The following is a 27,441-nucleotide window of genomic DNA, read 5'->3' as shown; positions in this document are numbered from 1 at the left end:
GAGACAGAGGCTGGAGTTGGCTTTCCCACAATGAAAGAAAGGAGTAAGGGGTTGCCTGACTGAGGTGGAGTGGGATTCTGGGGCTGGTAACTGTAAGGCAAGGGAAGGGCTCTCCCAGACCTGCAGGACTGCCAGGAGTAACCCAGAAAGGACAGGGGTTGCACGGGGGCCCCAGAGTCTACTAGCAGCTACAGATCGCTGACTGTAAACCGTGTGCCCTTCAGGTCTCCTCTGCCTTGAGCCCAAGTGGCCCTGAAAGATGTGCGGCCATAGGCCAACAACCTCAGAAAATCAGGCTGCTTTATTTCCCCTTCCTGAGTGCGTAGGTGGCCATGTGTGCATTTATATGCATGTTTTGGCTTGTGTTGGTTTATATGTAGATGTATATGTATTTATATATTTGAACTTGTCTTTGTATATTTCTAAGTGATTAAATGTACCTACAAGTGTGTGTATCTGAGATAATGTCTTTATGCATTTTTCTGTCCTAATGTATGTACTAATTAGAATTTCAACTCTAGGCACCTTTTCGCAGATGTGCAGATGTATAAATGGAATTTTGCGGCATCGTGCCAGAGCCGGCTCGCACTAGCTCACACTGGTCTGCATCTTTCTAGCTTCCATTCAGTGATATCACATTGGTAGCTCAAAATGGCCATGGTGGGAGTATTTGCAACACAGAAGTCATCAGCTGCTACAAATCAGGTTGTTGATTGTTTTCCAGAAAGCTGGCTCTTAAACACATCCCAACACACTGAATAGCTGTTTTACTGATGTGAGAACGTCCGTGGTCTGTGTCTATCAGTGTGGAAGTACAATATGAAAGTGGGTACCTATGTAGCCAGTCCAATTTTTTATAGACCACAAACTCAGAGATGAAAAATGCAATGGGTTTCTTACAACTAAACTGAATTTCTGACTCAGTCCTCCACTCTTGATCTAATCACTTATAGGTGAACTCGGTCATTTCAGGTTTCAACTTAGACTGAACACGCCCTCTTCTTGGTTCCCAGCTCTGCCCCTGAGGGCTGGGGTCAAACAGCACTGCAGCCGTGAGGAGGGGCAGCCGCGTGCAGTTGGTGAGATGTGCAGCTTTCCCATCAGGGCCTCTGCTCATCTGCACTAATAAGTGCCCACGGTCTAACATCTTCCGGTCTCCTGACAGCCCTTGAGATTCTCTAGGCCCCAGTGCCATTTGGGGAACTTGTACCCTTGTCCAGTGTCAGGGGTGGTTTATATTTCCTTCCTCTCAGGCTCCAGGACTTACCCTCCACGCTGTCGTTTCCAGGAATCTGAAAAAAAAAAGAGAAGGAGCATCACGTTACCTAACTACACCACACCTTATAAGATAAACTCTACGCCCATTTTATAAGGGCTGAAATTCCCAGAAGTCAGGGCCCTCAGGGCCAAGCTGGGGTTCGAACCCAGTTCTCCCTGGCTCAAGACTTTTCAGTCTACAAGACCAAGGATCTGTGGCAGGCACTGGATCAGCAGAGGGAAGAACCAGGAAGAGCACTGTGAGTGAAGCAAGGGCTGGGCGAGGAGGGTCTATGTTGGGCAGGGGCCAGGATGAACAGGGTTCTTTAGGGTTCCAGAGCCATGACTCAGTGTCTTGCGTGGGTGAGGGTGGTGAGTAGGGCCAGGTATCTTTCCTTCTATTCTCTACCTGTTCAAGAGACCTGGCCAGTGTGACCTGCCAGGCAGGAAATGAGGCAGAAGGGAGAGGAAGGGCTGGCCTGGAGCTTTATCAGGTAAAGCAGTCCCCCTGTCGGGCGTCCCATAGATCTCAGGGCTCCTAGGACTCCTTGGAGCCCATCCCTGCTGTTTCAGTCCCTGCTAGGAAATAGCAAGACCAGCGGTGTGATTCACTCAGGGCTGAGGGAGTTCCTATGATGTAGGGCTTCCAGTTGTAAAAATGGGAGGAGTTGGTCACCCTATGAGAAGTTGGACTCTTCTGGAGAAGGGTCCTGGGGCACAAATGAGGGAGTCACCAAAAAGACCTATGATGGATAATATGACATGTGTTTTTAGGAGAAGAAATGTTCAGTTTTCAGTGCTATAAAATCATCTTCCAGTAATTCAGGAGAGCAAGATTTATGTGATGGCAGACGACAGAGCAGAGCATTACTCCCCAGATCAACCACAGTGTTTCCCACTGTTCCCTTAGGAGATGGTAATCGGTGCTTCCAGAACAAAGGGTTTCTGTGATCCTTGGGAACACAGAGTCCTCTACAGTCCACCCTGTCCCGCCCTAATCATGGAAGTCCTGCTGCCCATCAGTACATTCAGGCTCAGAAAAGTCCCAAAGGAGAGAAACCTGTTTCGTCCCATTAACTGGCACAATAAACAAGGTTATTTGCACAAAGAGAGAGTCTACCTCTCAAGAGGTATTAAGTTCCCAATAGAGGTCCCCACCAACATGCCCCCAACATACACCAAATTTTCTCTTAATTCCAGTTTGGAAGACTCTGGAAGAGAATATAGATCTACAGGGTCACCTGCTTTATCGTCCTAGGGGACCTATAATGATAATCCCATGAGCGGACTTTAAGGATAACCCAGTTGGAAGTGTAATTTCTATTCTTGTTCACTTTCTCTCTTTCCTTTCTTTCTTTTTAAAATAATCCACTGGCTTTTAAATGCTGGACTTTCCACCTTTCCAAGATACCTCACTCTCAGGCCTCAGGCCTGGGCTTTGTTTCCCTCCCAGTTGGAACCACCAGCAGCCTTGGATCATTCTGTGGACCCAGATCATGTCTGCTGGAGGCCCAAGCCCGAGGAAGATGGACAGAGCTGTGCCCTCCCGGGGGAGGATGGGGCTGGCATTCCTCCACTCCTCCTCCCTCCTCCCTCCTTTCCCTGAGCAGCCCAGATTCTCCCCCAGATTCTGGGTCAGGCAGACTTTGGCCTGCCCAGCCTTTTCTGGCCTCTAAGGAGGAAGGACAAGGTGGCTTTCAGCTCTCCAGATCCAGAGCAGGTGACAGACCCAGCCAGGGGGTGTTGCCCAGAGCTTCTCTGAGCCTTCCCCAGCATCCTGCCTCTGAGTGGTGGAATATATAAACGGAGGCCACCAGAGTTATTGAGCAGATGGATTTTTTTGCAGCCATGGTCCCTCCCCACCCCCCACCCCCAGCTGGGACACTGAGGGAAGACAGGCAAGAGAGGCAAGATACCCAAATCTGCCCCGACCTCTGTAGTCCCCTGAATGGGGCAGATGAGACAAGAATGTAGCCACAGGTTGCAAGACCAGGGCTGAGCAGCAGTGGGGGAGCCTTCCTGGAGGAGGCAGGATTTGAGGAAGGCTTGGAGAGTGAGAAATATTCTAATCTCAAACTGAGAAGAGGCTTGGGCCCTGGCAAAGCTGTGAAGGGGTACACGTTAGGCTCTGGAGACATGAAAAGTGAGAGCAGGTTAAGCAATCTCCCATAGGAAACCAAATCTTGAGTATTCTTGTGGCCCAGTCACTGGCCCACTCTCCACCCTCAAGCCCCCCTGGAAAGGAAGTCAGATAAACCAGCATCCACTGAGGATCCCACTTGGCTAAGGAAAGGCCACTTAACCTTCCCCAGAGCCCTAATTTCTCAGATATGGGTGTATGATATCAGTAAGCTGGGGCAGCTGCCTCTCCTCTGACAGCAATCCACTGAAAATGCCTGGAAATGGGGTGTCGGGGCATAACGACATCAAGGTCAGAGCCCTGGCAGATAGTATAAGCAAGGATTGATTGTAATATTCCAGTCAGTGGTGTTTCCTCTTCCCCATTCAAGTTCTCCCCCCAAATTAGGCGATGTGCACTTTAAGAGAAACCCTGAGAGACACCAAGGATTGACCCAGAAGACTGGCCTAACGGTGGCATTTCAGGCACTGTAACAGGCTCTGACAGATATTTGGGCTAGGGGCCTTCATACCCTTGTTATCGTACCATACTGCTTAGGTAAATGCCCACCCCAAGGCCAGTCCTGTTTGCTGAGCTATCTCTGCTCTCTCCCGAGAGTGAGTGGGGGTGGGGACCACCATCAGAAGGGTTCATTGGCACCGTCAGTCCCATGTGGCCAGGCATGTGCGGTTCAGTGGCCAGCTGAGGCCTAAGCAGAGGGGACAGCAGCGCCTTTCCTGAGACAAGTGGAAAGAAGGTATCAGCCATGGCTGACCGAGCTGTGACCCAGGGCCCAACACAGAGCCAATTAGCAGCCACCACAGTGGTGATGGGCTTGCTGCAGCTTCCACAGGAAGCCCCACGTGAAACCGGCATGTCAGGACGATTTAGCACCAGGAGGGCTGAGTGGAGTCCAGCTGGAGGCTGCCTGGGTGGGGGAACATGGGCGATAACGCTTCCCCCTGGGCTCTGGGGAGCTGGGCCAAGTGAGACACGTGAGAATGCACCCCTCTGCCTGCAAGCTGTGTGCGTGTGCACGTGTGTGTAGTGCATGTGTTCATGCACATGTTCATCATTTAGGACTCGTGTGTCATAGGCATGTGCATGCCTGCTCATGCTCATTCAGCATGTTTAGTGCAAACTTTGTGTCTACTTCATGCCTACTTTGTATGCGCTAGGAATTCTGGGACCACACAGGCCAAAGTCCCTGCCCTCATGGGGCTTATGTTCTAGTGGGAGAGACAGAAAAGAAACAAATAACATCTACTATATTGACACATAGTGGAAAGTGCTATGAGGAAAGGTAAAAGAGGAAATGGGGTGGGGTTGCTATTTTAGAATATGATCAAGGAGGGCCCCTCTGAGGAGGTCACCTTAACCTAGACAATGAGAAGGCAGCCTGCTGAATATCAGGAGGAGGAGGGCTGGAGACTGGGGGGAAGAAGTGGAATTCTACCATTCTGCTGGCGTATATGGTGTGGACAGAGGAAAAGGGCAATGCCACAGCTGAAGTTACAGCTGATGGTCCAGATAGCACGACAGCCCTCAATAAGAACCTACATGCCCAGCTCAGCTCTGAGGGGCAGCTCTGACCCCTCCCCAGATCCAATCCCACAGTCCAGCACACTGAGGCCTCCCCTGCTAGTGCAGGGCCTGGGGCCATCCCCAGGTGGACAACCTCAGCTCTGCCAATCCAGCTGTGTCCACATAGCAGCCAGCAACAAGAGAGCCACTGGGAGTAAGAACAAAACTCCGACAGCCAGCCTGGACCATGAGACTGGAGCCCGGAACTGTCCTTGATGCTGTGTCGTGGTGGCCTGGGGCAAGGCTGCCTGTGGATACTCTGACATGTGGGACCTGCTGGCAGATGGTATGATGGGACTGCTGAAAGACCAGAGGGGAACACTGGACACCCAGGACTAGGCTCCCTCTGGACTTTCTTTTGGGACACCTGGCATGGTACAACAGGCAGGACAGGGCCTTGGGACAGCGGGAGACCTTAACTGCCCTGACTGCCCTGACCATTTCCTCTTCCTGAAAGGGGCAGGCTGCAGACCCTGGTGAAAGTGCTAAAAACCAGCTTCAAATTTTGCCTTCATTTCCCAAACCACACAGCCCTGGGACAGTCCCGTAGGCGCAGGAGGGGTACCAAAGCTGGCCTGCCTCAGGAGTCCTTCAGGAGAAATTGGTTGGATAAAAGCAAAGGGAGGCAGGTGGGTGGGAAAAACGTCACCACGCCAAACCACCCAAAGGCTTCCTTTGACTGGGGAAGATTGATTTAGGTGTCTCAGGCACGATACCTGTGTCTGTGGGCCTCCCTGGGAACCTGCACCTGTGGGTCTGTGTATTTGCCGTCTGGGGCAGTGTATTTGGCGTCTAGATCAATCTGACGGCTACCCGATTGTCTACGTGTCTGTGAGTGAGTCCCATGTGCCTCTATGCCTGTGTCTGCCTGTGGGCCTCTCCGTGGCCCTGCACATGAGGGCTGTGTGGGGCCTCTCTGTGCACATGCCTTGCTGGGTGTGAGTGCACGAGGTAGCCTGAGGTTGGTCTCCTATCAGCCTCTGAAGTCTGTAACACCCTGTTCTCGAGCCTGACTCTGAGGCTCTCTAAGGAGAAACTGCCTGTTCCACTCTCATCAAGGCTGCAGATGGAGTTGGCAAGGAGACGGAGCTGCTCTCGGGAGATGTGCTTCTGCTGCTGTTTGTTGGCAGAGATTTGCACTTAGCTTTGTCTTCGGTCACCATCCACACACACACTCAGCCCCACTGCTGTCCAGCTAGCCGGACTGGCCCTGAAACCAGCACATGCTGATTCTGGCCCCTTAATGACCTCTGGCTGTGGGTTCAGACCCTCGTCACCGCCGCTGCCCACCCTGAAGGGGTCTGGAAGGTGGCGGTAAGGAGAGGCATGCAGGTCAGCTGGGACAGGCAGTGTGACTGGGGCAGGCAGCTCACCTGGTGTGTTGGGCTCAGAGATTTCAGCTTTGGGAGGAAACTAAGAAGTAATCTAGCCCCCTTCTCCAACTAATCCTTGCCAGCGGCCACAGCTGCATCTTTGTGTGAGAGAGAGCACCTGCTCCCACCAAACCTGACTCTCTCAGGACCCTCCTGAGGATGGGCCCCTCTCTGAAACCCAGGAGTGGGGAGGTGAGAGAGAGGGGCTGGAAGCAGCACCCAGTGTGCCAGTTTCTGAGCATCTACACATGCCTAGCCCAGGGTTTGGCCATGCTGAGGGTGGGCACACATGGGGTCTCACAGACCAGCTGGGAGGTAAGGTGTTAACTCTAGGAGAGTTCAGTAAGAAGCCCAGAAGTCATGAGGAGGCAGTTGAGTATGATGAGGACTGTGGATTCTGGGTGCAAACAGAGAAGACAGCGGTTAGAATGAGCTGGAGCACTCAGGTAGGCTTCCTGGAGGAGGAATGTTAAGTGGGTCTTGAAAGACTGGCAGGAACTGGATTAGCAGAGAGAAGGGACAGGGCGAGCACTGTGAGTGAAGCAAGGATTGGGGAAGGAGGGTCTGTGTAGGGCAGGGGGTCAGATGAGCAGGGTTCTTTAGGGTTTCAGACTCATAATTCAGAGTGTCTTGCATGGGAGGTAGGGCCGGGAAAGCTCCGGGGAGTCGCCCTTGGCTGGATAGGGGCTGGAAGGCAGGGGAGGAAGAAGGGTAGGTTGGGCAGGGATGACTACACATGCAGGCCCCTCTACTGCCAATGTCTCTGCAGCTCTACCTGGTGGAGGAACTGGGTATGGGCACTCAGGACTCCAGTGACTCCATGCTCTCCTGAGCTCTCTTTTTCCCCGGTCGGGCAGTGGCTGCCATCCTGGCTGCCCTATGGACACCTTGCACAAATAGGGACCGTCCTGTGCAAACGAGACACTTAAAAAACTGTTGCTGCCTGGGTTCCAGCCCAAAAAGTCTAATTCAGTTAATCTGAGGTCATTACATTGTGCAGCCAAGACCCAGAGCCACTCATGTTGGAGTTGGAGGAGTAGGGAGTGAGACAGGTGGAGCTCAAACTTCAGGTCAGACCCTGGAAACCTCCTCCCCTGAGGCAGTTAGGACTCTTGAGTTGCAAGCATTGATTGGTTGTGTCCCACACGTGCCTCGACCAGGATCTGGAAGAGAACCCTCAATCCTTTGGTTCATGGGCCAATGCTCTAACCACTGAGCAACACCGGCCAGGGCACAAGTTGACATCTTAATGGCTAAGTGTCACATACTGCACACAAGCTTATGCAGCTCTCTCTGGCTCTCTTTCCAGTTCTAGGAAAGAGAATCTGTTTGGCCAGCTGAGGTCAAGGCTCCACCTCTCCAAGGGGTGTAGTGTGATCCGGCAGAAATATGGCTGCAGGGGTCAACCGTATAGATGGGATGGTTCTTGCATGCCAGGCCCTGTGCTGGACACTGGGGACACAGAAACGAGCAACTCCCCATGGCCTTCTCAGGAAATATTTGAGCTGGGTCTTGAAGAATGAGAAGGAGTTGGCTGGGTGGAAAGACAGGGAAGGGTGCAATGAGCAAGGCTGTGGAGTCTGGATTTGAGGCAAGAACACCACAGAAAGAGAAGGAACTGGCCAACTCTGTCTCTGTGTACACAGGGAGAATGCCAAGGCGAGAGGGGCTCCAACAGGGCAGAGTGCTAAGGAGTTTTTTTGCATTTGATATGTGTCATACTTCCATTGCTCCCACCCATCCCTCCAATGATTGGGCTGAGGCTGATGACAGAGACTTTTGTTGCTTTTTAAATTTTTTTTGAAAAGCAGGGCCCATTGCTGCTCTAAACAAAGTAGAGGTTCTGTTAGGAAGGAAGGAGAAGAGGGGATTCAGCGGAAGCCCCTCCGCCTACACACGTTCATTCCCCTTTATGTAAGCACCCGACTCGGACACCACGGAGCGCAGGGAAGAAGCGATGGGCAGGCTGTCCAAGGAAGTTTGCAAAAGCAGGAGGAGACGGGCAAAGGGATGTGACAGTCTTCCATATGAGGAATGGCTGGCTACAGGAGAGGACTTGGGGGGGGGAGTGTGTGTGTGTGTGTGTGTGTGTGTGTGTGTGTGTGTGTGTGAAAGAGAGAGAGAGTGAGAGAGAGAGAGAGAGATTGAGAAAGAGAGAGGGAGGGAGGGGGCACTAGCTCTGCAAGGGTTTCATGTGATGTGTGCAAAGTCCCAGACTGCTTCCCTTCCCCCACCTCCTTCTTTCTTCTTGGTCCCCAGCCTCACCCCCTCTCCTCACCTCTACCCCCTCAAGCCTAGCAGCTTCGATAAGGACAATGCTGAGGCAATTAACAGAGCCCTTTGAGGACTTGTCACTAGAAAGCTCTTTAACTCAGCCACCTGAGTTGGGGCCCCAGGCATGTGACAAGGATGGGGGAGCGGAGCCAGGAACACCAGGGCAGCAGCTTGGGTGGGGAGCAGAGGAATAGCAGAGAATCAGGGCTGGGAGGACTAGATCACAAGGACAAATAGATTATGTGGACATAGCAGTGGTTGTTGTTTTCACTGTGGTTTCCTACTAGAACTTTGCTCTGCTAATTTGCTGCAGAACCAAGACCTGAGAGGTAGGATGCCAAACTAGCCTGCTGACTACATGGACTGTCACAGGAAAAATGCCCCCTAGGATGTGGGCACCTTAAAGAGGGGACACCATGTGGTAACAGTGTATGTGTTAGAGGTGGAGTGGGGTGAGGTAACATGTCCTTAAATCTTCCTACCCCAACACTGCTTCTTTTGGGGCTGGGGAGCTGGCAGGGAAAGTGCTACATAGGGGAGGAGAGAAGAGGGGCCTGGGTCTCCAGGCCTGTGTCTGCCTGTCTCTGACTTCATGGTGTCTCATGCAACAAACATTGTCTGTAGCCAGGCCAGGCAGGGGCAGCAGAGGTCCAGATGCTGATGTGGACCCTGTTTCCAACTGTGTGTAATGTGTGTTTGTGTGCGCTTGGAGCCAAACGGGGGATGATCACCAGGTCATGTGATCCAAGGTTAGCCAATTTATCTGTAAGGCACCACACCGTGCTTTTCTCACAAAGGGTCTAAGTAACAGCAGGAAATTTGAGGCACCCTAGCTGGTCCAGCATACCATAAAACTTTTAATTTTTTAAATTGATTTGTGTGTGTGTGTGTCTGTGTGTGTGTGTGTGTGTGTGTGTGAGAGAGAGAGAGAGAGAGAGAGAGAGAGAGAGAGAGAGAGAGAAGGAGAGGGAAAGAGAAAGGTTTGTTTTTCCATTTAGTTATGCATTCGTTGGTTGATTCTTGTATGTGTCCTGACCAGGGATCAACCCTGAAACCTTGGTGTATCGGGATGATGCTCTAACCAACTGAGCTACCCGGCCAGGGCCCAAAACTTTTCCTTTTAAACTTAACTTATAAATAGGTAATACATTCACATATATTTCCATAGTTCAATGTTTTATGGATATAAAAAGAAATACAGTGGAACACCACTTTCTCTTCCTAGGAAGCAAGCAAACTCACCCTTTTCTAATGGATCCTTCCAGAGATATTCTATATAAAGTAATACTTATGTAGCTGCTTTTCCCCCATGCATTTGCCTTTCTCAAAAGGGGATCCTCCTATTTGGGTACATAAAGAACATTCTCAATTGTTTTTATGGCTCTGCTATATAATGTACCCAAATGTACTTATCCAGTTTCCCATGAATGGGCATTTAGATTGTTTTCAGCCTGTCCTGGTGCTATAATGAAGATTCTTGTAAATGAGCACACAAGGTGCTACTGCTCCTTATACATATTCCTCAGGGACTCTTAACCAGGGCCTTGGGACCCCTTAGAAGTCAGCAGAGAGAGAATTCAGGGAGACAAATTGAATGACCCTGATGGGAAAAATCTTTTATCTTTATCTGCACTAACCTCTAAGTGAAGTTCAACATTTCCTTCCATTATGAATACAGACAATAAATTCACAGTAGTTGGCAGTATCTATGGCTCTCTCATCTTATATGATAGAAGATATTTTGAAATATTTACTCTCATCCCTACTTTGTCATTGTGGTAGTAAAGGAAAACTGTTTCTTTACTCACAAGACTTCTTACACCAAATGTGTGCATTTTCCTTCCACATCAACCAATTTTCCAACTCTCTTGACACCAACTAGGAGTCCTGTAATTATATTCATTTCTGACAATAACTACCTGGGGATTAGCATCAGACTCCACAAGTTTAAAGGCTCAGTCCCACAAGACTTCCTTCACCCCAAATGCCAGTCACAGTCATGGGTCCCTGGGGTACCTATGCTTCTGTCTGACTTGGCTACAAATCAGAGGTGCCCCCCCCCCCAGGGCTCAATAATTTGCTAGAATGGCTCACAAAACTCAGAAACACTTACTCACATTTACCAGTTTATTAAAGGACATGATAAAGGGTAAAGTTGAACAGCCAGGTAAAGAGACACATAGGGTGAGGTATAGGAGGGTCTTGAGCACAGAAGCTTCTGTTCCCATGGAGTTGGGGTGTGCCACCCTTTCAGTACATATATGCATTCACCAACCAAGGTCTCTGAACCTCATAGTTTAGGGATTTATATGGAGGCTACATCATGTAGGCATGACTGGTTATTAACTCAGTCTCCAGTCCCTTGTCCCTCCCTGGAGGATGGGGGTGAGATGGAAAATTCCAAGCTTCTAATCATGGCTTGGTCTTTCCAGTGACCAGACCCCATCTTGATGTTATCCAGGAGCCCACTAAGAGTCACTTCATTAGAACAAAAGATGCTCCTGGCACCCAGAAAATTCCAGGGGTTTTAAGGAGGACTGCATGAAACACTCCTAACACTTCCATCACTGAGAAAATTACAAGGGTTTTAGGAGCTCTGTGTCAGGAACTAGGGGCAGAAACCAAATTATATACATTTCTTATTATACCACAGGTAGATCCTTATTAGATTTTCCATTAGATCTGGTTTATATGATGCATTAATAAAGAAGCACATATATTATTACATCACACATTTAGTTTTGGAAATAATATTTTAATATCTGTATTTCAATATAATTTTTGTCTTATGTATTTTTTTAAAAAAATCATTGATTTTAGAGAGAGAGGAAGGGAGAGAGAGAGAGAGAGAGAGATATTATGCATTCATTGGTTGATCCTCATATGTGCCCCAACTGGAGATCAGAGATGGAACCTGCAACCCTGGTGCATCAGAATGACTCTCTAACCAATTGAGCCACCCAGCCGGGGCTTGTCTTATGTATTTTTAAAATCATGGTAAACTATACACAAAATTGCCATTTTAACATTTTAAGCGTACAGTTTAGTGACATTCAGTGCATTAACACTGTTGTGCAACCATCACCACCACCCACCTCCAGAACTTCTCATCTTCCCATTGAACACTAATTCCTCATAGCCCTCTCCCCCACCCAACCACCATTTTACCTCCTGTCTCTATGAATTTGATTACTCTAGATGCCTCAAATGAGTGGAATCGTATACTATTTGTCCTTTTGTGTCTGGCTTATTTCACTTAGTAAAATGTCTTCAAGGTTCATCCATGTTGTATCAGGTGTCAGAATTGCATGTCTTTTTAAGGCTGAATAATATTTCATTAGATTTACTCACCACATTTTGCTCATCCATTCATCTGTTGGTGGACGTTTGAGTTGTTTCTACTTTTTGACTACTGTAAATAATGCTGTTACGAACATTGGTGTACAAACACCTCGAGTCCCTGCTTTCAATACTTGTTGATATATACCCAGGAGGGGAATTGCTGGTAATTCTATGTTTAATTTTTTGAGGAATATGTATTTATTTTATGCATGAAAAATATTCTGAGATGAGAAGCATACCAGACTCCCGTTACACACACTCTATTTTTGCAAGCCTGCCTCGGCCACTAGAGGGGGGACTTCTTGACAAGGACGGTCTGACTCCTAGTGCGGCTTCACAACTCTCCCAGGGGTGTAGTAAATGCGTTCCGCGCCTAGTGGGCGCCTTGCGGGCGCTGTACTGGGCGAGTTGTAGGTGCTACACAGGTGCAGGCTGTACCCCAAAGGAACTCAGCCAGAGGGAGAGTTAGGCTTGAGGCGGACTGATCAAAGCGCCCCGACTCCTGCCTGCGCCGCTTCCCAGATGTATAACCTGAGCCAAGGTAACCTTCCTTGGCCCCAGCTTGCCCATCCATGACATGATCTACATCACGAATCAATATCCGTCACGTACATACTGCCTGCCTTTAGCACAGTGCCTGGTACACGTGAGGCGCTCAACAGTTCCGTCCCTGTTACCTGCAGGCCAAGAGAAAGTCCTGTAGAAAACCTGGAGGCTTCTGGCCCATGTTGCTGGAGGCGGGTCCGGGGGCCCTCCCCAGTCCTGCACCTCTCCAGGCTGGCGCGGGAGTGCACGGGGTGGGTCCGGAGGTTGCCTTCCGAGCCGCTGTAGCGGAGCCGCACCTTCGCCGCTCTGGACAGTGCTGCCTGCGCCAGCTGCATCGCGAACCTCCCCCTCGGTGTTGCCATCGGAGCCTGGCCATCTACCAGCGTTCGCCTCACGAGGCAGCGGCGGTTGGCCCTCCGCGCCGGCGGGAGGCGCTAGTCTAGACCCGGCCAGGGCGGCTCTCGGGCCCGGCTCCTCTCGGCCGCGGCGCACGGCGGTCCCGCCGTCCGAGGGGCGGGGACTCGGCAGCGGTGGCGGCGGCTCCGTACGGTCCGATCCGGAGCGCGCAGGCCCCCCCCGGCGGTCGGGGGCCGGGCGGGGCGGGGGCGCCATGTGGTTCATGTACTTGCTGAGCTGGCTGTCGCTCTTCATCCAGGTGTCCTTCATCACGCTGGCAGTCGGTGAGAGTGCGCGACCCCAGCCCGCGCGGGCTCCCTCCCACCGCGGCATCTGTGCTGGGGGTCGCACCACTGGGGCGCCGGAGCGACCCAGAGACCCCTGCCCGGTGCTCCTGACCTTCGCATCCCCCCTCCTGGCCCACCTGGTCTTGCCCCTCCTGCTGACCCCAGCAGCCCAGCCTGATCGCGGGTCCTTCCAGGTGTCACAAAGTCCGCCCCAGAAGTGCCTGGGAGTGGCTCTCAAGTGCCCGGCACCTGCGCACCGCCTACCGCGGCAGCGCCCACCCTGGGGGGCCAACCGCGCCCTGCTTCCCCCCCCCCCCCACTGCCGCCGCCCTTTTGCCTGGGGGCCCTTCGAACTTCTAACTCTGACACACTTCCCTCTTCTGGCTAGTGCTACTGTGGATCTGTTGCGATCTCACCTCCTCCGGGAAGTCCTCCGTGTGGGGTTTGATGGTTCAGCTGTACCCCTCCTTTCCCTGAAATAGCACTTGTCACACTGGAATCGTCTGATTCCCCTTCCTCCTCCTCCCTTACCCCCCATGCCCACCCCTAACTGGGTCAGAGAAGGGACCTTATCTGTCTTGACTGTATTCTCAGCACTCAGTCCAGCAACTGGCCCATATTAAGGACCCAACATGGGTCCTTATTTATTGAATAAGCGAATGAAACTCCCCTTTACAGGGTCAGAGGTTAGCAGAATGCTGAGGGTCAGGTACAGGTTTCCACTTTTATGAAATCTCCTAGGTTGCCCTGATTAAGTTTTACTTCTTCAGACTTTGGAGGGCAACACATGGGTTGTTTGGTTTGTCCCTTGCCTTCTGGAGTCTGAGAGGGGTAATGGGAACCCAGCTGCAGAGAAAGGAATGACCATGATTGTGGGAGTGACCCTGGCTAATGTTCTTTCTGTTTGTTCTTTGTCCTGTCCCCCCAGCGGCTGGACTCTATTACCTGGCAGAACTGATAGAAGAATATACAGTGGCCACCAGCAGAATCATAAAATACATGATCTGGGTAAGTGGGCACTTCCCGAAAGGTTTGCCCTCCCTCTTTTGCCCCGCCTCAAAAGGAACAAGTGGGGAAAGTGTGGCATGGATGATGAGACCTCTGTCGCTGCTGTTTCCCCAAGGGTGCCACCCCTGCCTCCCTGCCCTGTACTTTGTTCTCTGGGTCTGCTCTCCTGGGCCCAGGTCTTTGCCTCCTTCCCTAAATGGCATTGCTTCACTGCAGACCCCATTCTCAGTTCCTTAAGGTAACAGCTGAGTGCACATTCTCTGTTGACAGGACCGTGGCTTTGCCTTTGCTTGGCTGTCTTCCACTGTCTTTAGCCCCTTGCTCTGCTCACAGCATTTAGAAGTTAGAGGAACCTTAAGGACAGTTTTGAGTACTTGCTCATTGCCCTCTTTTTCACTGGATCAAGTGACTCGTCCCAGGCCCTGCCCTCCCTAGGTCTCATGGAAGGCTTCTCTTTCTGAAGACACAATCCTTGCCATTGATGTCAAAGCCCCAGGAGTGGCTGTTGGTGGATGGATTTCTGCCAGCTGCAGGAAAGGCTGGGGATATGGGTAGGAGCATGTGGACATGAGTCCAGTTCCTCTCAGGTCACCATGTGTCAACAGCCACTTCTACTCTGGGCTTGACCTGAAGTAGGGAGTTAGTGATGGAGACAAGTGGTGGCTCTCAGCTCTGGGTTTAGAGGTCCAGCTCATGGGTGTTGGTACAAGAAATTGACCTCCATTTAACCAGTTGTCATTTGTTGAGCACTGAAAACTAAGTCCTTGGAACAGTGTTTTCAAACTTCAGGTATGATTCATTATTGGGTTGTATTATCAGTTCGTTAGGTCGTGATTAGTATAAAAAAATGGAAAAGACTAGAATTGAAATTTGAACTTTGATCATATATGTGTATGCGTGTGTTGGGGTCACTGTGAACATTTTCTTACTATGGGTTGCTGTCAGACAATTTGAGAATGGCATTTAAAGATGCTACCTTTTGGGAGCCAAGAGGCCAGTTGGGGAGATCAGATATGTGACTGAAATGAGGCGAGACTGAAGCGTGAACCTAGTGTTTCCCCAAGTGGGCCGGGGGTTAATGAGTCCTGGAAGACTGCCTGGAAGAGGCTCTCTGCACTGTGTGCTTCTGGTTGTTTCAGTTCTCCACAGCTGTGCTGATTGGCCTCTACGTTTTTGAGCGCTTCCCCACCTGCATGATTGGCGTGGGCCTCTTCACCAACCTCGTCTACTTTGGCCTCCTCCAGACCTTCCCCTTCATCATGCTGACCTCGCCTAACTTCATCCTGTCTTGCGGTGAGAGGGGGCAGAATTGAGGAGGCAGCTGAGGTGGTTGGATGTGCCCAGCTCAGTCCATGGACTGAAGGGGTTATAGAGAAAAGAGGCAAACCACTGAGGTCCTTCAGGAGGCCAGGCTGATTGGGAGGACAGGCTTCTCACATGTGAGGAACCTAGAGCCCACCTTGGCTCAGTGACTAAAATTTGGTGAGAGTGGGGTACTCAGGGAGGGCTTTCTGAGGGAGGTAAGTATGAAGAAGGTTTGGGGAGAGAGAAGAGGTGGGCTGGCTGAGTAGTAAGAGGCCCTAAGAAACCACTTGTCCAGGAAAAGCCCAAAGCCCTTCTCTGGCAGGCAGGCAGGCAGGCAGCTCCCCTCCAATCCTGTGGCCCAGTGTCAAGATTAAGATTGGAGTTTCATGGGGCTGTGGGCCCTCTGTAGACAGCTGCCTTGAGGTTGATGAATGTGTTTGGAGGACCCTGGCCTTCCTTCCTTTGCCCTGCCACCACTCTGACCCTAGGGAGACATTTCCCCTCTCTGGGCCTTCGTCTCTCCATTTGTTCAAAAATGATGTTTAGGAGACTCAGTTGGCACAAGTAGGTACTTAGAGATATTTGCAGACATTCACAAAAAAGGTTCTGGAAAGTATTTGATTACCAGGATTGCATTTTCTCCCATTAATTATCACTGGTCATCCTAACCTTTGATCAGGATATCAGATTGGGGATTTTATAGAGCTACTTTTCTGTTTCTGTGGGAGAACCTGGGAAGAAGATTATTATCCACAAGGAGGGTGTAGTGTTAAAGCTAGACCTGGTCTCCTCTCTGGTTGGGGAGTCCTTCCCTGGAAACTAGGCCCCTTTTGCATCTTTTCAGGGAAGAGGCCCCTCCATCCACCCCCACCCCCACCGCCAGCAGCAGGCTCCCCTGACTTGCTCTTCAGATGCCTGAGTTTTTCCGAAAGATTTTGTAGGCATAAGGCACCATCCTATCTTGCAGTATCTCCTAGTGCTAGAGTGTGCTTCAGCATGGTGGAGCTGTGGTCTCTGCCCTAGAAGGGAGAGGCAAGAGGAGAAAAGAGACATGGCAGTTGGCTGAGAGGTGTGTGTGATAGGTGTTCACGCGGGATGCTTTGTTCTGGTGCCTGCCCTTGACCTCACCGTCAGGTCAGGCGGGAGTGCCTGTCTCTGAGCAGCCTGTCCCCAGGATCTGCTCGTTCATTCTCTCCCATAAATTTGCCTGCACATTAAGGAGGTGTGTGGGGTCCAGAGCATATTAGTTCAGACCAGTGGGCATTACCCTAGAGCAGGATAAGGAAAATCCTCTCCCCCAGAATTTTGAGGAACCCTAAGATGCACCCCCAAAGTGTCTAGCAAACTGTGCCCTTTTATTCTTGTGGAGTGCTCTTTATTTGTGGCGCCCTCCCTGCTGCCCAGGTTGGAGTGGAATTTCTTGGGAGTATGTGACCTGCACACCCATGACTTCATCCATCCACTACCTATGGGAGAGCTCTCTTCAGGACTCACATCCGCTAAAAACCAGGCTAATTGTCGTGGTGCTTCAGAGGATGTAACACTGAAGTCTCTTTTTTATAACATTCCAAGGGCTTTACCTGCCTTCTAATTTTACTCATAAACGCCCTCTGCAGTGGGAAGTTGGGGCCTAACTCACCCATTTTAACAGATGGGAAACTGAGACCTGGAGGGTGGTGTACTTAGCCCATACTCTGAGTCAGGTGTAAAGTTAGGACTAAAACTCAGGGATCCCAACTCCCAGGAACCTTTTGAAGGTTGAAAGTCCAGCTTTTATGTTGTTCCCCCCAGACTAACTGACTCTTCATTCCCTCGACAGGACTAGTGGTGGTGAATCATTACCTAGCATTTCAGTTTTTTGCGGAGGAATATTATCCTTTCTCAGAGGTAAGAAGTGTTTAGTACATGAAACTACTAACAGGAACAGAGGATAAAGGGAACTTGCATGATTTGCTCTGTGAACCTAGCTAGGATTTGAAACTGAGTCCATTGAGGGATAACATGTTTTTAAAAACTTAGTACAGATGATTTTAGAAAGCAGTGTGGGTGAGGAGCCGGGACCCTTTCGGCTGAGATGGGGCAGACACCGCCTTCCCTAGTGAGTCCTTTGGGTCTCCAAGGGTCCTGGCCTAACACCCTGAAGTCAGGGTCAGTGGGGCAGCCTTGTCTGATGCAGACTTCACAGGGCTGCTGTGAGCTGCAGCCCCAAACCCCCGCTCCTCCCAGTGCCCTGCCAAGGCCTTCTCCTCTCAGCATTCCTCCACACCCTGCCACTCCAGTCTGCCCCTGGGGAAGGACAAGGCCACTTCTCTGGGCAGTGTGGGTCAGTCATGCTTTTGCCCTCCATCTCCTTCAGTTTAGAGGAGTTCCTTTTCCTAGCGACCAAGACTTGGGGATTGTGGCCACACTCAGTCACTTCCAGCCTCCACCATTCCCCACTGTACTATCTCCATGTCTGAGGATGTCCTGTCTCTGCTTCCCAGGCCCTGGCCCCCTTCAGAGATCAGGTGTGGGGCTTCTGTGCACTCTTGACCACCTCTCTAAGATACAGGATGACCATGCCCAGCCCACCCTTGGCACCTCCAGGGGCACCCTCTTCTTAGTGTCTCTTGTTGCTAGGTCCTGGCCTATTTCACTTTCTGTCTGTGGATAATCCCGTTTGCATTCTTTGTGTCACTGTCGGCTGGGGAGAACGTCCTGCCCTCCACCATGCAGCCAGGAGGTGAGAAGGGGTTTGTGAGGGGTCACGGTGGGAGGACGCCAGCAAGGCCTGAGCCGGCTGGGGGAGCCAGAGCCCAGCCCTGTGATGGACACACTTGGGTTTCAGGTGGGGAGAGCTGTGCTCACTTTCAGACACACACACACTCATCTTCTTGCCTGTGTCTCCACAGATGACGTGGTCTCCAATTACTTCACCAAAGGCAAGCGGGGCAAACGCTTAGGGATCCTGGTTGTCTTCTCCTTCATCAAAGAGGCCATTCTACCCAGTCGTCAGAAGATGTACTGACCCCCTTGGGGAGGGGATGTGGGGGCAAGATCTGGAGTGTCAGGCCCCTGGGCCTCTGTACTAGGTAGGGGCTGTGAGCCTGGAAGGTACCTTCCCCCAGCCCTGGCCTGACTTCCTGCAACTCTCCCTGAAGCCCCCATCCCCACATTCCTCAGGATGCTCAGCTTGGCTCGGATCTGACGCTGCTAGAGGTCATGACCTCAGAGGCACCAGGGAGGGAGCAGAGCCTTCTTAGCTAGAGGCCGTGGTCCACCTGGTTGTGTAGAAGCTGAGCTCCCTGTGGCCCTCCCCACCCCTTCCATGCTGGGTCAGGAGGTTCTGGCTCAGGCGGGGCAGGCAGGGCAGGGGCCATGAAGCTGGAGAGCAGAAAGTGATAAGTTCTTTGGGCAGATGGCCATGGGGCGGGGCCATGGCTTGGCAATTCCCAGAGAAATAGTTTTTGCTGTTGAACTGTGATTTCTGTCCAAGTCTGATTCCTGTTTGAATAAAGATTCTAGGTGGCACTGTTGCCTTAATACCCTGAAAGTTCATCTTCCTTTCTTCCTGCTGACCTTCTGCCCTGGACTGGATGGGCTTTTCTGCTCCAGGGGTTTCTTTTCTGGGATTGGGTCTTACCTTTCTGAAGGGACTGCTCTTATGGCCCTTAGTGGGAAGGGGGCAGAGATGAGCTGAGCCTGGTCAGGGGATGGGGCGTGGCAGGTGGAGGCAGCCTTTCTTATACCCCCCCTTTTCTTCTCTCTCCTTTCCCCAAGGCTTCATGACTGTCAAGCCAGGGGCGGAGAAGGGACAGTTTGGGACTGGGTTAGATTTTCAGAGCAGCATCTACAATATCCTATTTATAAGTCTTCCCCTGGAGAAAAAGGAGTGGTTTCTGGCAGAATTCTTTGTCAGGCTCAAGGAGAAACAAAGTAAACTTGGCTTCCAGCAATCTGGGCTGCAGCCTGTTTTTAAAGAAATGGGACTGGTGAGAGAAGCCATCTGTCACTCTAAGAGTACACAGGCTGGCCCTCTTTGCTGTGTGCTCCGCTCCTGGGGAGATGACCTCAGGCTTCTAAGACAGGCAGGCCAGGTCCCAGGCACAGACCAGCATTTGTTAACCTTGCACTCCAACTACAGTGCCTTGCAGATACTCAGTAGTACATACCAGAATGAAGTCCCTGTGAGAGCCGTTACTGGCCATGTCTTATACCTCAGAGAGAGGGTAGCAGGTGCAGAGATGGACTGCACACATGTAGTATCTTTAAGCTCCTGGGAAGACCCGTGCTTGAAAATTTTTGTTCCACGTCCTGCCTCAAGTCCCAGTGTAGCCCTTCATTTCCTTGGCTTTAGCATTTCCTGTTCTCAGCAGCACCAGCCTTCCTCTCCCTGGGAGCAGCAGCACATTATCATCTCTCAATGGGAATGAGATGGCAAGGCCCTTTCATCCTATGCAGACAAGGGGGGACGAGGTAGAGGACACTGGGGACCGACATCATCCTCACTGCTGGGCCCTGCCCTTCCTTGCTGTCCACTTCTTTGTTCCTCACCCTGATGATGTGGCTTCACCCCTCCATTTACTCCATTGCCAGTGCTCTCGGGGGTTGCCAGTGGACTTTTTGTGCTAAACCCACTGAACCCTTTTCATATCTTACTGGGTCTCTGCATCTGACAGGGCTGATCACCCCCAGCTTCTTGAATTGCACTTCTGCAGCCGTTTCTCTTCCTACCTCTGTGGCTTCTCCTTCTGGTGTCCTCTGCAGGCTTCTCCACTCGCCCCATGCACAGTGGGGTTTCTCAGGGTCCTGTTGTGGGCTCCCGGGGAGCCCTTCCATGCTTATGGCTTTGACTCTTTGCCAAGGAAGTGATAGTTGACCTCCAGCCCCCACATCCCTCCTGGGCTTCTGAACTGCGGTTCTGCTGCCTTTGAGTGCACAAACAACTTTCGTAGCCCAGATGGCATCTGCTGTCCTCTGCAAACCTGTCTCTTTCGGGTACCTGCTGTGGCCCCAATATCACTCAGGAGCCAGACCAGAAACCTGCTTTCTATCCCTGCTTACTTTTTACCCCCCACATCCAATCTCTGAAAATTGTCAAGTTTGCCTTCTTAACATCTCTTGGTTAGAGTAGAGCCACTCCCACTGTCATCAGCTGTCACCTGGATTATTGTGACAGCCTCCTCCTGTTTCTCTGTCACACAGCCAGAGTTGTCTTTCTAAAATGCATAGCAAGTCACTTCCTGGCCTACAACTTTCCATGGCTCCCCTCTTCCTTCAGGACAAAATCCAGGCCCTTAGCGTGGCTGAGACTTGTATCCTGCTTCCTGCTCGCCTCTCTGGCCTTATCACTAGCACTCTGGGTCCTGGCCTCATGTATCAAGATGCCACGTTGAGTCCCCTTTCTTTTCACCCGGGCATCTTCTCTGTTAGTTCTCAAGATTTTACTTCATCCAAGGAGCTTTGACTGTCCCCTCTCCTCCCCCCCCCCCCCCCCCCAAGCATACCACACTGATCACTCTGGGCTTACTCGCCTGCGTGCTCGTCTGTCTCCTCACTAGACTGTAAGCTCCTTGAGGGCAGGGACTGTCCTTCAATTTTTGTATCAACAGCACCTGGCTTGGTGCGTGGCACATAGAAAGCACTCAATAAATGTTTGTTTACTGAATGATTTGTAGTGATGTGTACAGCGGATAGCAAGGGATGCAGGCTAGCTTCCTGGAGGAAGTCCAGATGCTTTCATAGTCTCAAACTAAAGCCATAGGTCCTTCCTTCCTCCCCCTAGATATGCCACCTGTGCCCCGCTGACCTGCAGAAACCACAGTGGCAGGGAAGCCCATGGCAGGGTGACACATTGGCTGTCTCCCACCCTACTCTGAATGTGGAGGTGAAGCATGAGGCCCGGAGCCTGCAATAGGACTTAATCTGAACAGGAGGTAGATTTGCCAGTGCTGCCTCACCCTGAAAGCCTGTCCCTGATGGGCTGTTTAGGGGGAGGGGGAGTAAAGGGGACACCAGAGTGTTACTTTTACAATGCTAAGGCCTAGGATAGAGACTGCCACTCTGAGCTTTGGGCTGCTGTCCTAATTTGAATCTCTTGGGGGGTGTCCAAGAGATTTCTTTTTAGAGAGAAGGGAGACTTGGGATCTGGGCTTTTGTTGAGGGGCAGGGGCTCTGACCCTTGATCTTGGGAATGGGAATCCTGTGGGCACTCCTCCCCTTCTTCCCTGTCCGCAGCATGAATGGCCATACCTCGGCCTTCATTGGCCTGCCTCAGGTCGAGAGGCTACAAAAATAAGTTTATGGGGGGGGTTGGGGGGAGGGCAGAATGGGGAGCCCTTGATGAGCTCGCACTGCTGCCAGGAAGGCTGCGTCAAATGTCTCACGCAGGCTCATGGCTAGAGTGTCTGTCCAGAAGGTGTTGTCGCCCAAGTACCTCTTCCGATCTATGTCCCTTATGCTGACAGAGTGGAGGCCCTGGGGCACCTTCATCCTGCACGGCCGCACCTGAGGGTACAGCTCCCGGACTATCACCTCCAAAGGCAGCCGAGGCACAGGTGCCACCTGGTTGCCAGTCACCGTGCGCAACTGCGCACCACCATGCCCATCAGACCTGATCTTGAGGAATCTGCAGAAGTCATGCTCGGAGCTGGGGTCTGGATGCACACCCAGGCGGATGCCCTGCGGGTAGCTGATCTGGGTGGTGGGGGATCTGGCAGGGTTGTTGTTAGGATTCCACGACTTGGGCTGCCTGACTCTGTGCTGCTCGTAGATGGGTGTGAATGCCCCCAAGGGCTGCGGCGCGGGCTGTGGTGTCTGTTGCAGGTGCACCAGTGGGAAGGGGTGGAAGCTCTTGGGAGGCTTGGGGATCTTGGAGAGGGAGATGGCCCAGGGTGGGGCTCGGGACTCTTGCTTAGTGTTGTGGATCAGAGATTGGCCTCGGGGCAGTAGCTTGTGATGGAGCCACTTCTTGAAATCAGCCTCTTTCAGCATTTGGTGTTCTTTCTGCAATGTCAGAGAGCACAAGGTAGTTGAGGAGGGCTGCTCCCTCTGTGCTTCTGTGGAAGGAGACCCTGTGGCTATAGCCCTTGAAAACCTCAGGTGTGATTGGTCGGACACTGTCCCACCCAGGGAGCCCTGAGTCTGATGGGAGAATCCCCTGCCTTATGGCAGCCCTTGTTCTGATGGGGAAACAACTATTGCCTGAAGGGAGCCCTGGGCTGATGGGGCAGACAGAGTCTCTCTCATAGGAGACCTCCAGTCTGATGGAGACCCAGCCTCCACCCTAGGTGAGGTCTTCAACTTGAGAGGGAAGACACAATCTCTGCCCTACAGAAAACCTTGAGTCTGAAGGGAGCAACCCATTTTGATAGTGGAGACATGTCCTGTCCTAAGAGAATCTCTGGTTTGATGGGAGGGAAAGGCCCATGAGAAGTGCAAGCTGTATCCTTGACCCTGGAAGGAGAAAGCAGAAAGGTTTGGAAGGCCTGGAGCTGGGTGGAGCTAATCTGGGCAGGTTTCTTAGAAGGGGTTGGTCTCGAGCAGTCATGTAAGGGGATACAGTTGGCTGACCCTCCTGGCTGGGTGGTGATAATTTGGTCTAGCTGCCTGTTCTTGCCTCCACTATAGTTGAACCTTCAACATGTCACAGAACTGTCCCCTCCCTGCCCCTATCTCAGTGTCACACTTCCCAGACTGGTGCTAAGCCATCAGGTGGTTTGGAGATTGACCCAGCTCTGGAGGTAGCCTCTGATTAGGCTAAGCCTCTCATAATAATTCCATCAGCCTTTCCCCAGACCTAGGTCAGTCAGCACATGGCTTTACTTTAGCTTTAGGGATTGGAACAAGAATGGACAAATGATCCAACTGAGGTCAATAAGAGATGAGGGGAAACCTGCAAGGGGCTTCTGGGAAAGTTTACAGCCACAGGAACAGATGGGCTTTGCCTCCTCAACTGTGAAGACTGGGTAGCACTGACAACAGAGGAGGGCAGGGCTGAGAAAACTGGAGAGATGTGCAGCTGGAACAGCCAGAGTCCTAGATTTGCCAGCCCCAAAGCCTTCCCTGCTTCTGGATCCAGTTACGATTCCCAGCATATTCTTTCTGGGTTTTCTGATTCTTGCATCCTATGTAATTATACCTGCTTCAACTCCTTTAGTGACTCTCTTCTTCCCCAGCCAAGGTCTGTCATTGACCAGGGCCCCTGCCTAATCTCTAGCTTGTCAAACTCCAACTCACATCAGACCCCCTGGCTGTCCTGAATTTGCACTTCTCGGTATACATCACGAATCCATGTGCTTCTGTCTCCCCACAGGGCTGTCTGTTCCTTCTGCCTGGTCAGCCCTTCCCTGCTTCTTCATATGGCCAACTGCTGCCCATCTTTAAAGACTCCTCTTAAGCATTATCCCTCTGGCACCCCCTGGACCCCTTTTTCTGTGGGAATATAATCTACCTCCCATACTAAACTCTAAGCTCCCTGAGTGAGAGGACCACCTCTCATTGGTCTTTGGAGCCGCAGGGTCTAGCAGGTGCCTAGCAGAGGTGTGTGCTCAGTGTCTGTTGGAAGATGGGTCTTTTTAACCAGTGTACTTTCCAATAAGGCAGGACCTGGGTCTCATTAGAGATTCTCCTCACCAAAAGGAGGCACTGCACTAGGAGGGGCTTCATAAATACTTGCTAATTTAAGCTACTTTTGCTTTCTGACACAAGACAAGACTTTTGACCTAAAGGAGTGGCTTCTAAGGGTAGAATTTTAGTCAGAGGAGGGGGAGAGGGAGGCTCTCTCTGGATGGGACTGCTTCTAGCCACTCTAACCGCACATGTGAGTCACTGCCTCTGCTCACATGCCTTGATAGTAGCTGATGTACAGGGCCCCGGCAGCCCTGCCCCTTACTTGACACTCAGTCAGGTGGTCCTGCTCCATGAGGGCCAGCTGTCCTTTGAGCCTCTTCAGTTTCCCCATCTCACAGGCAAAGTCCTTCTTATCCCGTTTCCACATGGCATCCTTCAAGAACCTGGTGCCAAGGTGAGGACATCCCCCAGTGACTGGGCTTCAACCTGGGAAGACTGGCTGCTGCTGAGGGCCTGGGTGGGCATGGGAGGGGCTGCCAGAGATGAGATGAACAAGATGACCCATCCCACTGCCAAGGCCCCTCTGGCTAACTACTTCCTGTGAGGTGAGAGAGGAAAGTGTCTGATAGTCTGATCACTACCCTCCTGGTAAGGAGCCGGGGCAGGAGGGCAGTGCTAAACCCAAAGGGGTGAGGCCTCTGGAAAGGCCCAAGGAATAATATCCTGGGAAGGGGCCAACTCTTCAGACTTATCCCCTAGCCACTGGCTTCCCAGACCCTCCTCATAAAGGCTCCACCTAGGGTGAGGGCCCCAGGGGCAAGGCTGGGAGAGGGAAGGGGTGGCAGGCTGGAGGTGGTTCTTCCACCCTCACCGAGCACAGATGCGGCGGTTCCATATTTTGCAATAGTCGATGGGCTTGCAGCCCATGGCATCTTGGGCATGGACATTGGCACCACTCTTCACCAGGACCTTCACACAGCTCAGCAGCCCCTCCCGGGCTGCCAGGTGCAGCGGTGTGGAGCCCTTGCATGTCTGACTGTGGAGGCCCCGCCAAGGGGAAGAAGGCAATAAGGAAGGACAAAGGGCATCTACCTATCAGGTAGGTTGGAAAACCAGCTTCCAGGCCTGCTCTGTCACCAGCCCACTGGGTGACACTGGCATGTCCCTTCTCTGTCCCTCAGTGTCCTCGGCTATAGAAGGAGGATTTGGACTAAATGAGCAGTTGTTCTGGTTATGGGGGTATGGGACAGTGAAGAACTGCTGGGACGAGAGCTGGGTGGGCTGAAGCTGAGATCACTAAACTCACCCTCTGAAATCAGCCAGCCCTCCTGCCCCTTCCCGTGCCTGGCCATGGCCCACAAGCCTGTGTGCCCTGGGCCCTGCCTCGTCCTCCACCTCATCCTCTGACCTTGCAGCACTCATTCCCAACACATGGCCTTTGCACATGATGTTCACTCTGCCTGGGACACTTTTCTCTGGCTCTTTGCATGGCTGGCTCACCATCTTCAGGTGGTACTTTAAATGTCACCATTTTAGAGGTGACTGCCCCGTCCAAAATAGATCCTCTCCCTACCCCCTTTACTCCCCACCCCACCACCATTTGTTCCCTTCATAAATACCACACTCTAGTCCTTAATTTACTTATTATGCTGATTTACTATCTGCTGCACTATGAGGATATCAGCTTCATGAGGGCAGGGACCATTCCTGTGTGTTCACTGCTGTATCCCTCACCTCCGGCACAGCGCTTAGCACATAGTACATGCTAGATAAATATTGAGTGAATGCAGTCTCCTATGTGCCATCCATGCACTTTCCATGCATTTTCTGAATTATCACAATAGTCTCATGTGATAGATACTGTCATCCTCCCAAATTTCATTTGAAGACACCGAAGCAGTAAGCAGTCCCCAAACTTTGCGGCAAATTAGAAACATACGTGTATCTTTTAAGACTTAGCAAAGCCCAGGCCACACCCCCAACTAATTAAATTACAACCTCTGGATTGGGACACAGGCATTGGGCTTTTTGAAGTTCCCCAAGGGATTCCGATGTACTGAAGAGCACTGAGGCTTAGGGTTCAGTGACTTGCCTGAGATCTTGATGTTTGCTAGCAGGTGGAAAAGCTGGGACATAAATTAGTTCTGTCCTCTCCCAGAGCCCAATTTCTTCATGTGGGCTCTCTAACTGCTTTATGTGGGACCCAGTTCACCCCACAGCCCCTCTGCCTGTCCTGCATGGATCTGCCTGCCGGAGGTGGGTTCCTATCTTCCCCGCCTCCAAGCCACTCTGCTGATGCGGGCTGGACTCACGTGTTGAGGGACGCCCCGTGCTCCAGAAGATAGTGAATGCAGGGGAGGACCATGTTCTTGTTTTCCTTGTGGATGACGAGGTGCAGTGGTGTCTGGCCATTGTTGGTGGGCAGGTCCACGGGAAACTTGTACTCCTCTACCAAGACCTGCAGGCATTCTAGCTGGCAGCTTTGGGCTGCAAAGTGGATGGCAGAGAAACCCTGTGGTGGCCAGAGGAGGGCAGGAAGAGGCTGAGCAGGATGGGGACCCCAGGGTCCAAAACCTAACCTAGGCAGCAGTTCCTTGGGGTTCGCCTTCCCTTCTTCCCTCTGACCTCCACACCCCCACCCCTCCAGAGTCACTCACTCCTTTCCCACTTTGGTATGATGTGCTCATTTACTTGATGCTCCCATTGGCCCTCCCACAATGGGAGGTGAATTAGGATCATCTTCCCAGAAGCGGGCTCCTCTGGATGCTCTCTGCCAGGTGAGCACTATGTGAGGAGCTCTTGGTGGGAGGGGAGGATCTCGATCCTTGCTCCTGCACTCCAAGGCCTTACCTTGTTATCGGTGGGGATTTCCTCAAGGTCCGGATCCAGACAGAAACGCAACCATTTCAGGTTGCCCAAGGCGGCAGCGAACCACTCGGAATAGCTGCCAATCGCCCCCTGGTTCCTCTTATCGCTGGAGTCAGCGCGGGGGTGGGGGAGGGAGGAAGGAGAGATGGAGGAAGCAGCGGCAGGTCCCAGTCCCACGTGGGCCAGGCTGTCACTTGCTCACGAGACGTTTACTGAGGCTGGCCAGCAAGTCGGGGAAGCAGCAGTCCCCGAGCGTCCCCGACCCCCTTCAGGAGGCCAGCCAGGGCCCCAGATCAACTTTCCCGGCTTCTCAGCACCCCCACCCCCCGGCTCCGCTCCAGGCGCTGCCCCTCCAGGGAGGCGCTGAGCGCGTGCCCGGCTGCAGCCCGCCACCTACGGCCCCGCTCACCCGGGCAGCATGGACTCGGAGTTGCTCCAGAAGAACTTCTTCCAGGAGACTTTGTCCGCCAGCTTCAAGGAGGCGGGCGTTGTGGGCGGGGCCTGCGTGCCCCTCCTCTCCCAGCTCCCGGTC

General features: G+C 52.0%; 2 protein-coding genes across 2 annotated transcripts; one reads left to right on the top strand and one right to left on the bottom strand.

The window, feature by feature from the left end:
- The first annotated feature begins 13,004 nt into the window (after positions 1 to 13,004).
- Positions 13,005 to 21,138, top strand: TEX261 (testis expressed 261). The gene is made up of 6 exons (XM_081157315.1): positions 13,005 to 13,175; positions 14,107 to 14,186; positions 15,326 to 15,479; positions 17,311 to 17,378; positions 18,111 to 18,213; positions 18,383 to 21,138. Exons 1-6 carry the CDS (start codon positions 13,106 to 13,108, stop codon positions 18,496 to 18,498), a joined length of 591 nt encoding a protein of 196 aa, XP_081013441.1. The 5' UTR covers positions 13,005 to 13,105; the 3' UTR covers positions 18,499 to 21,138.
- A 63-nt stretch (positions 21,139 to 21,201) lies between these two features.
- ANKRD53 (ankyrin repeat domain 53) lies at positions 21,202 to 27,378 on the bottom strand. The gene is made up of 5 exons (XM_081157314.1): positions 26,892 to 27,378; positions 26,354 to 26,553; positions 24,913 to 25,077; positions 24,364 to 24,484; positions 21,202 to 22,475 (listed from the first exon to the last, which is right to left on the bottom strand). Exons 2-5 carry the CDS (start codon positions 26,404 to 26,406, stop codon positions 21,771 to 21,773), a joined length of 1,044 nt encoding a protein of 347 aa, XP_081013440.1. The 5' UTR covers positions 26,407 to 26,553; positions 26,892 to 27,378; the 3' UTR covers positions 21,202 to 21,770.
- Between the last annotated feature and the right edge of the window lie 63 nt (positions 27,379 to 27,441).

Source organism: Miniopterus schreibersii (genome assembly GCF_964146895.1).
Source record: "Miniopterus schreibersii genome assembly, chromosome: 13".
NCBI lineage: Eukaryota > Metazoa > Chordata > Mammalia > Chiroptera > Miniopteridae > Miniopterus > Miniopterus schreibersii.
This window is presented reverse-complemented; position numbering and strand designations above follow the sequence as displayed.

Bases quoted from the DNA above. Each gene is read 5' to 3' on its own strand.
- TEX261 (XM_081157315.1), top strand. From the start codon at position 13,106: ATGTGGTTCATGTACTTGCTGAGCTGGCTGTCGCTCTTCATCCAGGTG. The intron at 13,176-14,106 runs GTGAGAGTGCGC...CTGTCCCCCCAG, and splicing joins CTTCATCACGCTGGCAGTCG to CGGCTGGACTCTATTACCTG. The intron at 15,480-17,310 runs GTGAGAGGGGGC...TTCCCTCGACAG, and splicing joins TAACTTCATCCTGTCTTGCG to GACTAGTGGTGGTGAATCAT.
- ANKRD53 (XM_081157314.1), bottom strand. From the start codon at position 26,406: ATGGTCCTCCCCTGCATTCACTATCTTCTGGAGCACGGGGCGTCCCTC. The intron at 25,078-26,353 runs GTGAGTCCAGCC...GGGCCTCCACAG, and splicing joins CACGGGGCGTCCCTCAACAC to TCAGACATGCAAGGGCTCCA. The intron at 24,485-24,912 runs GTGAGGGTGGAA...CCTTGGCACCAG, and splicing joins AACCGCCGCATCTGTGCTCG to GTTCTTGAAGGATGCCATGT.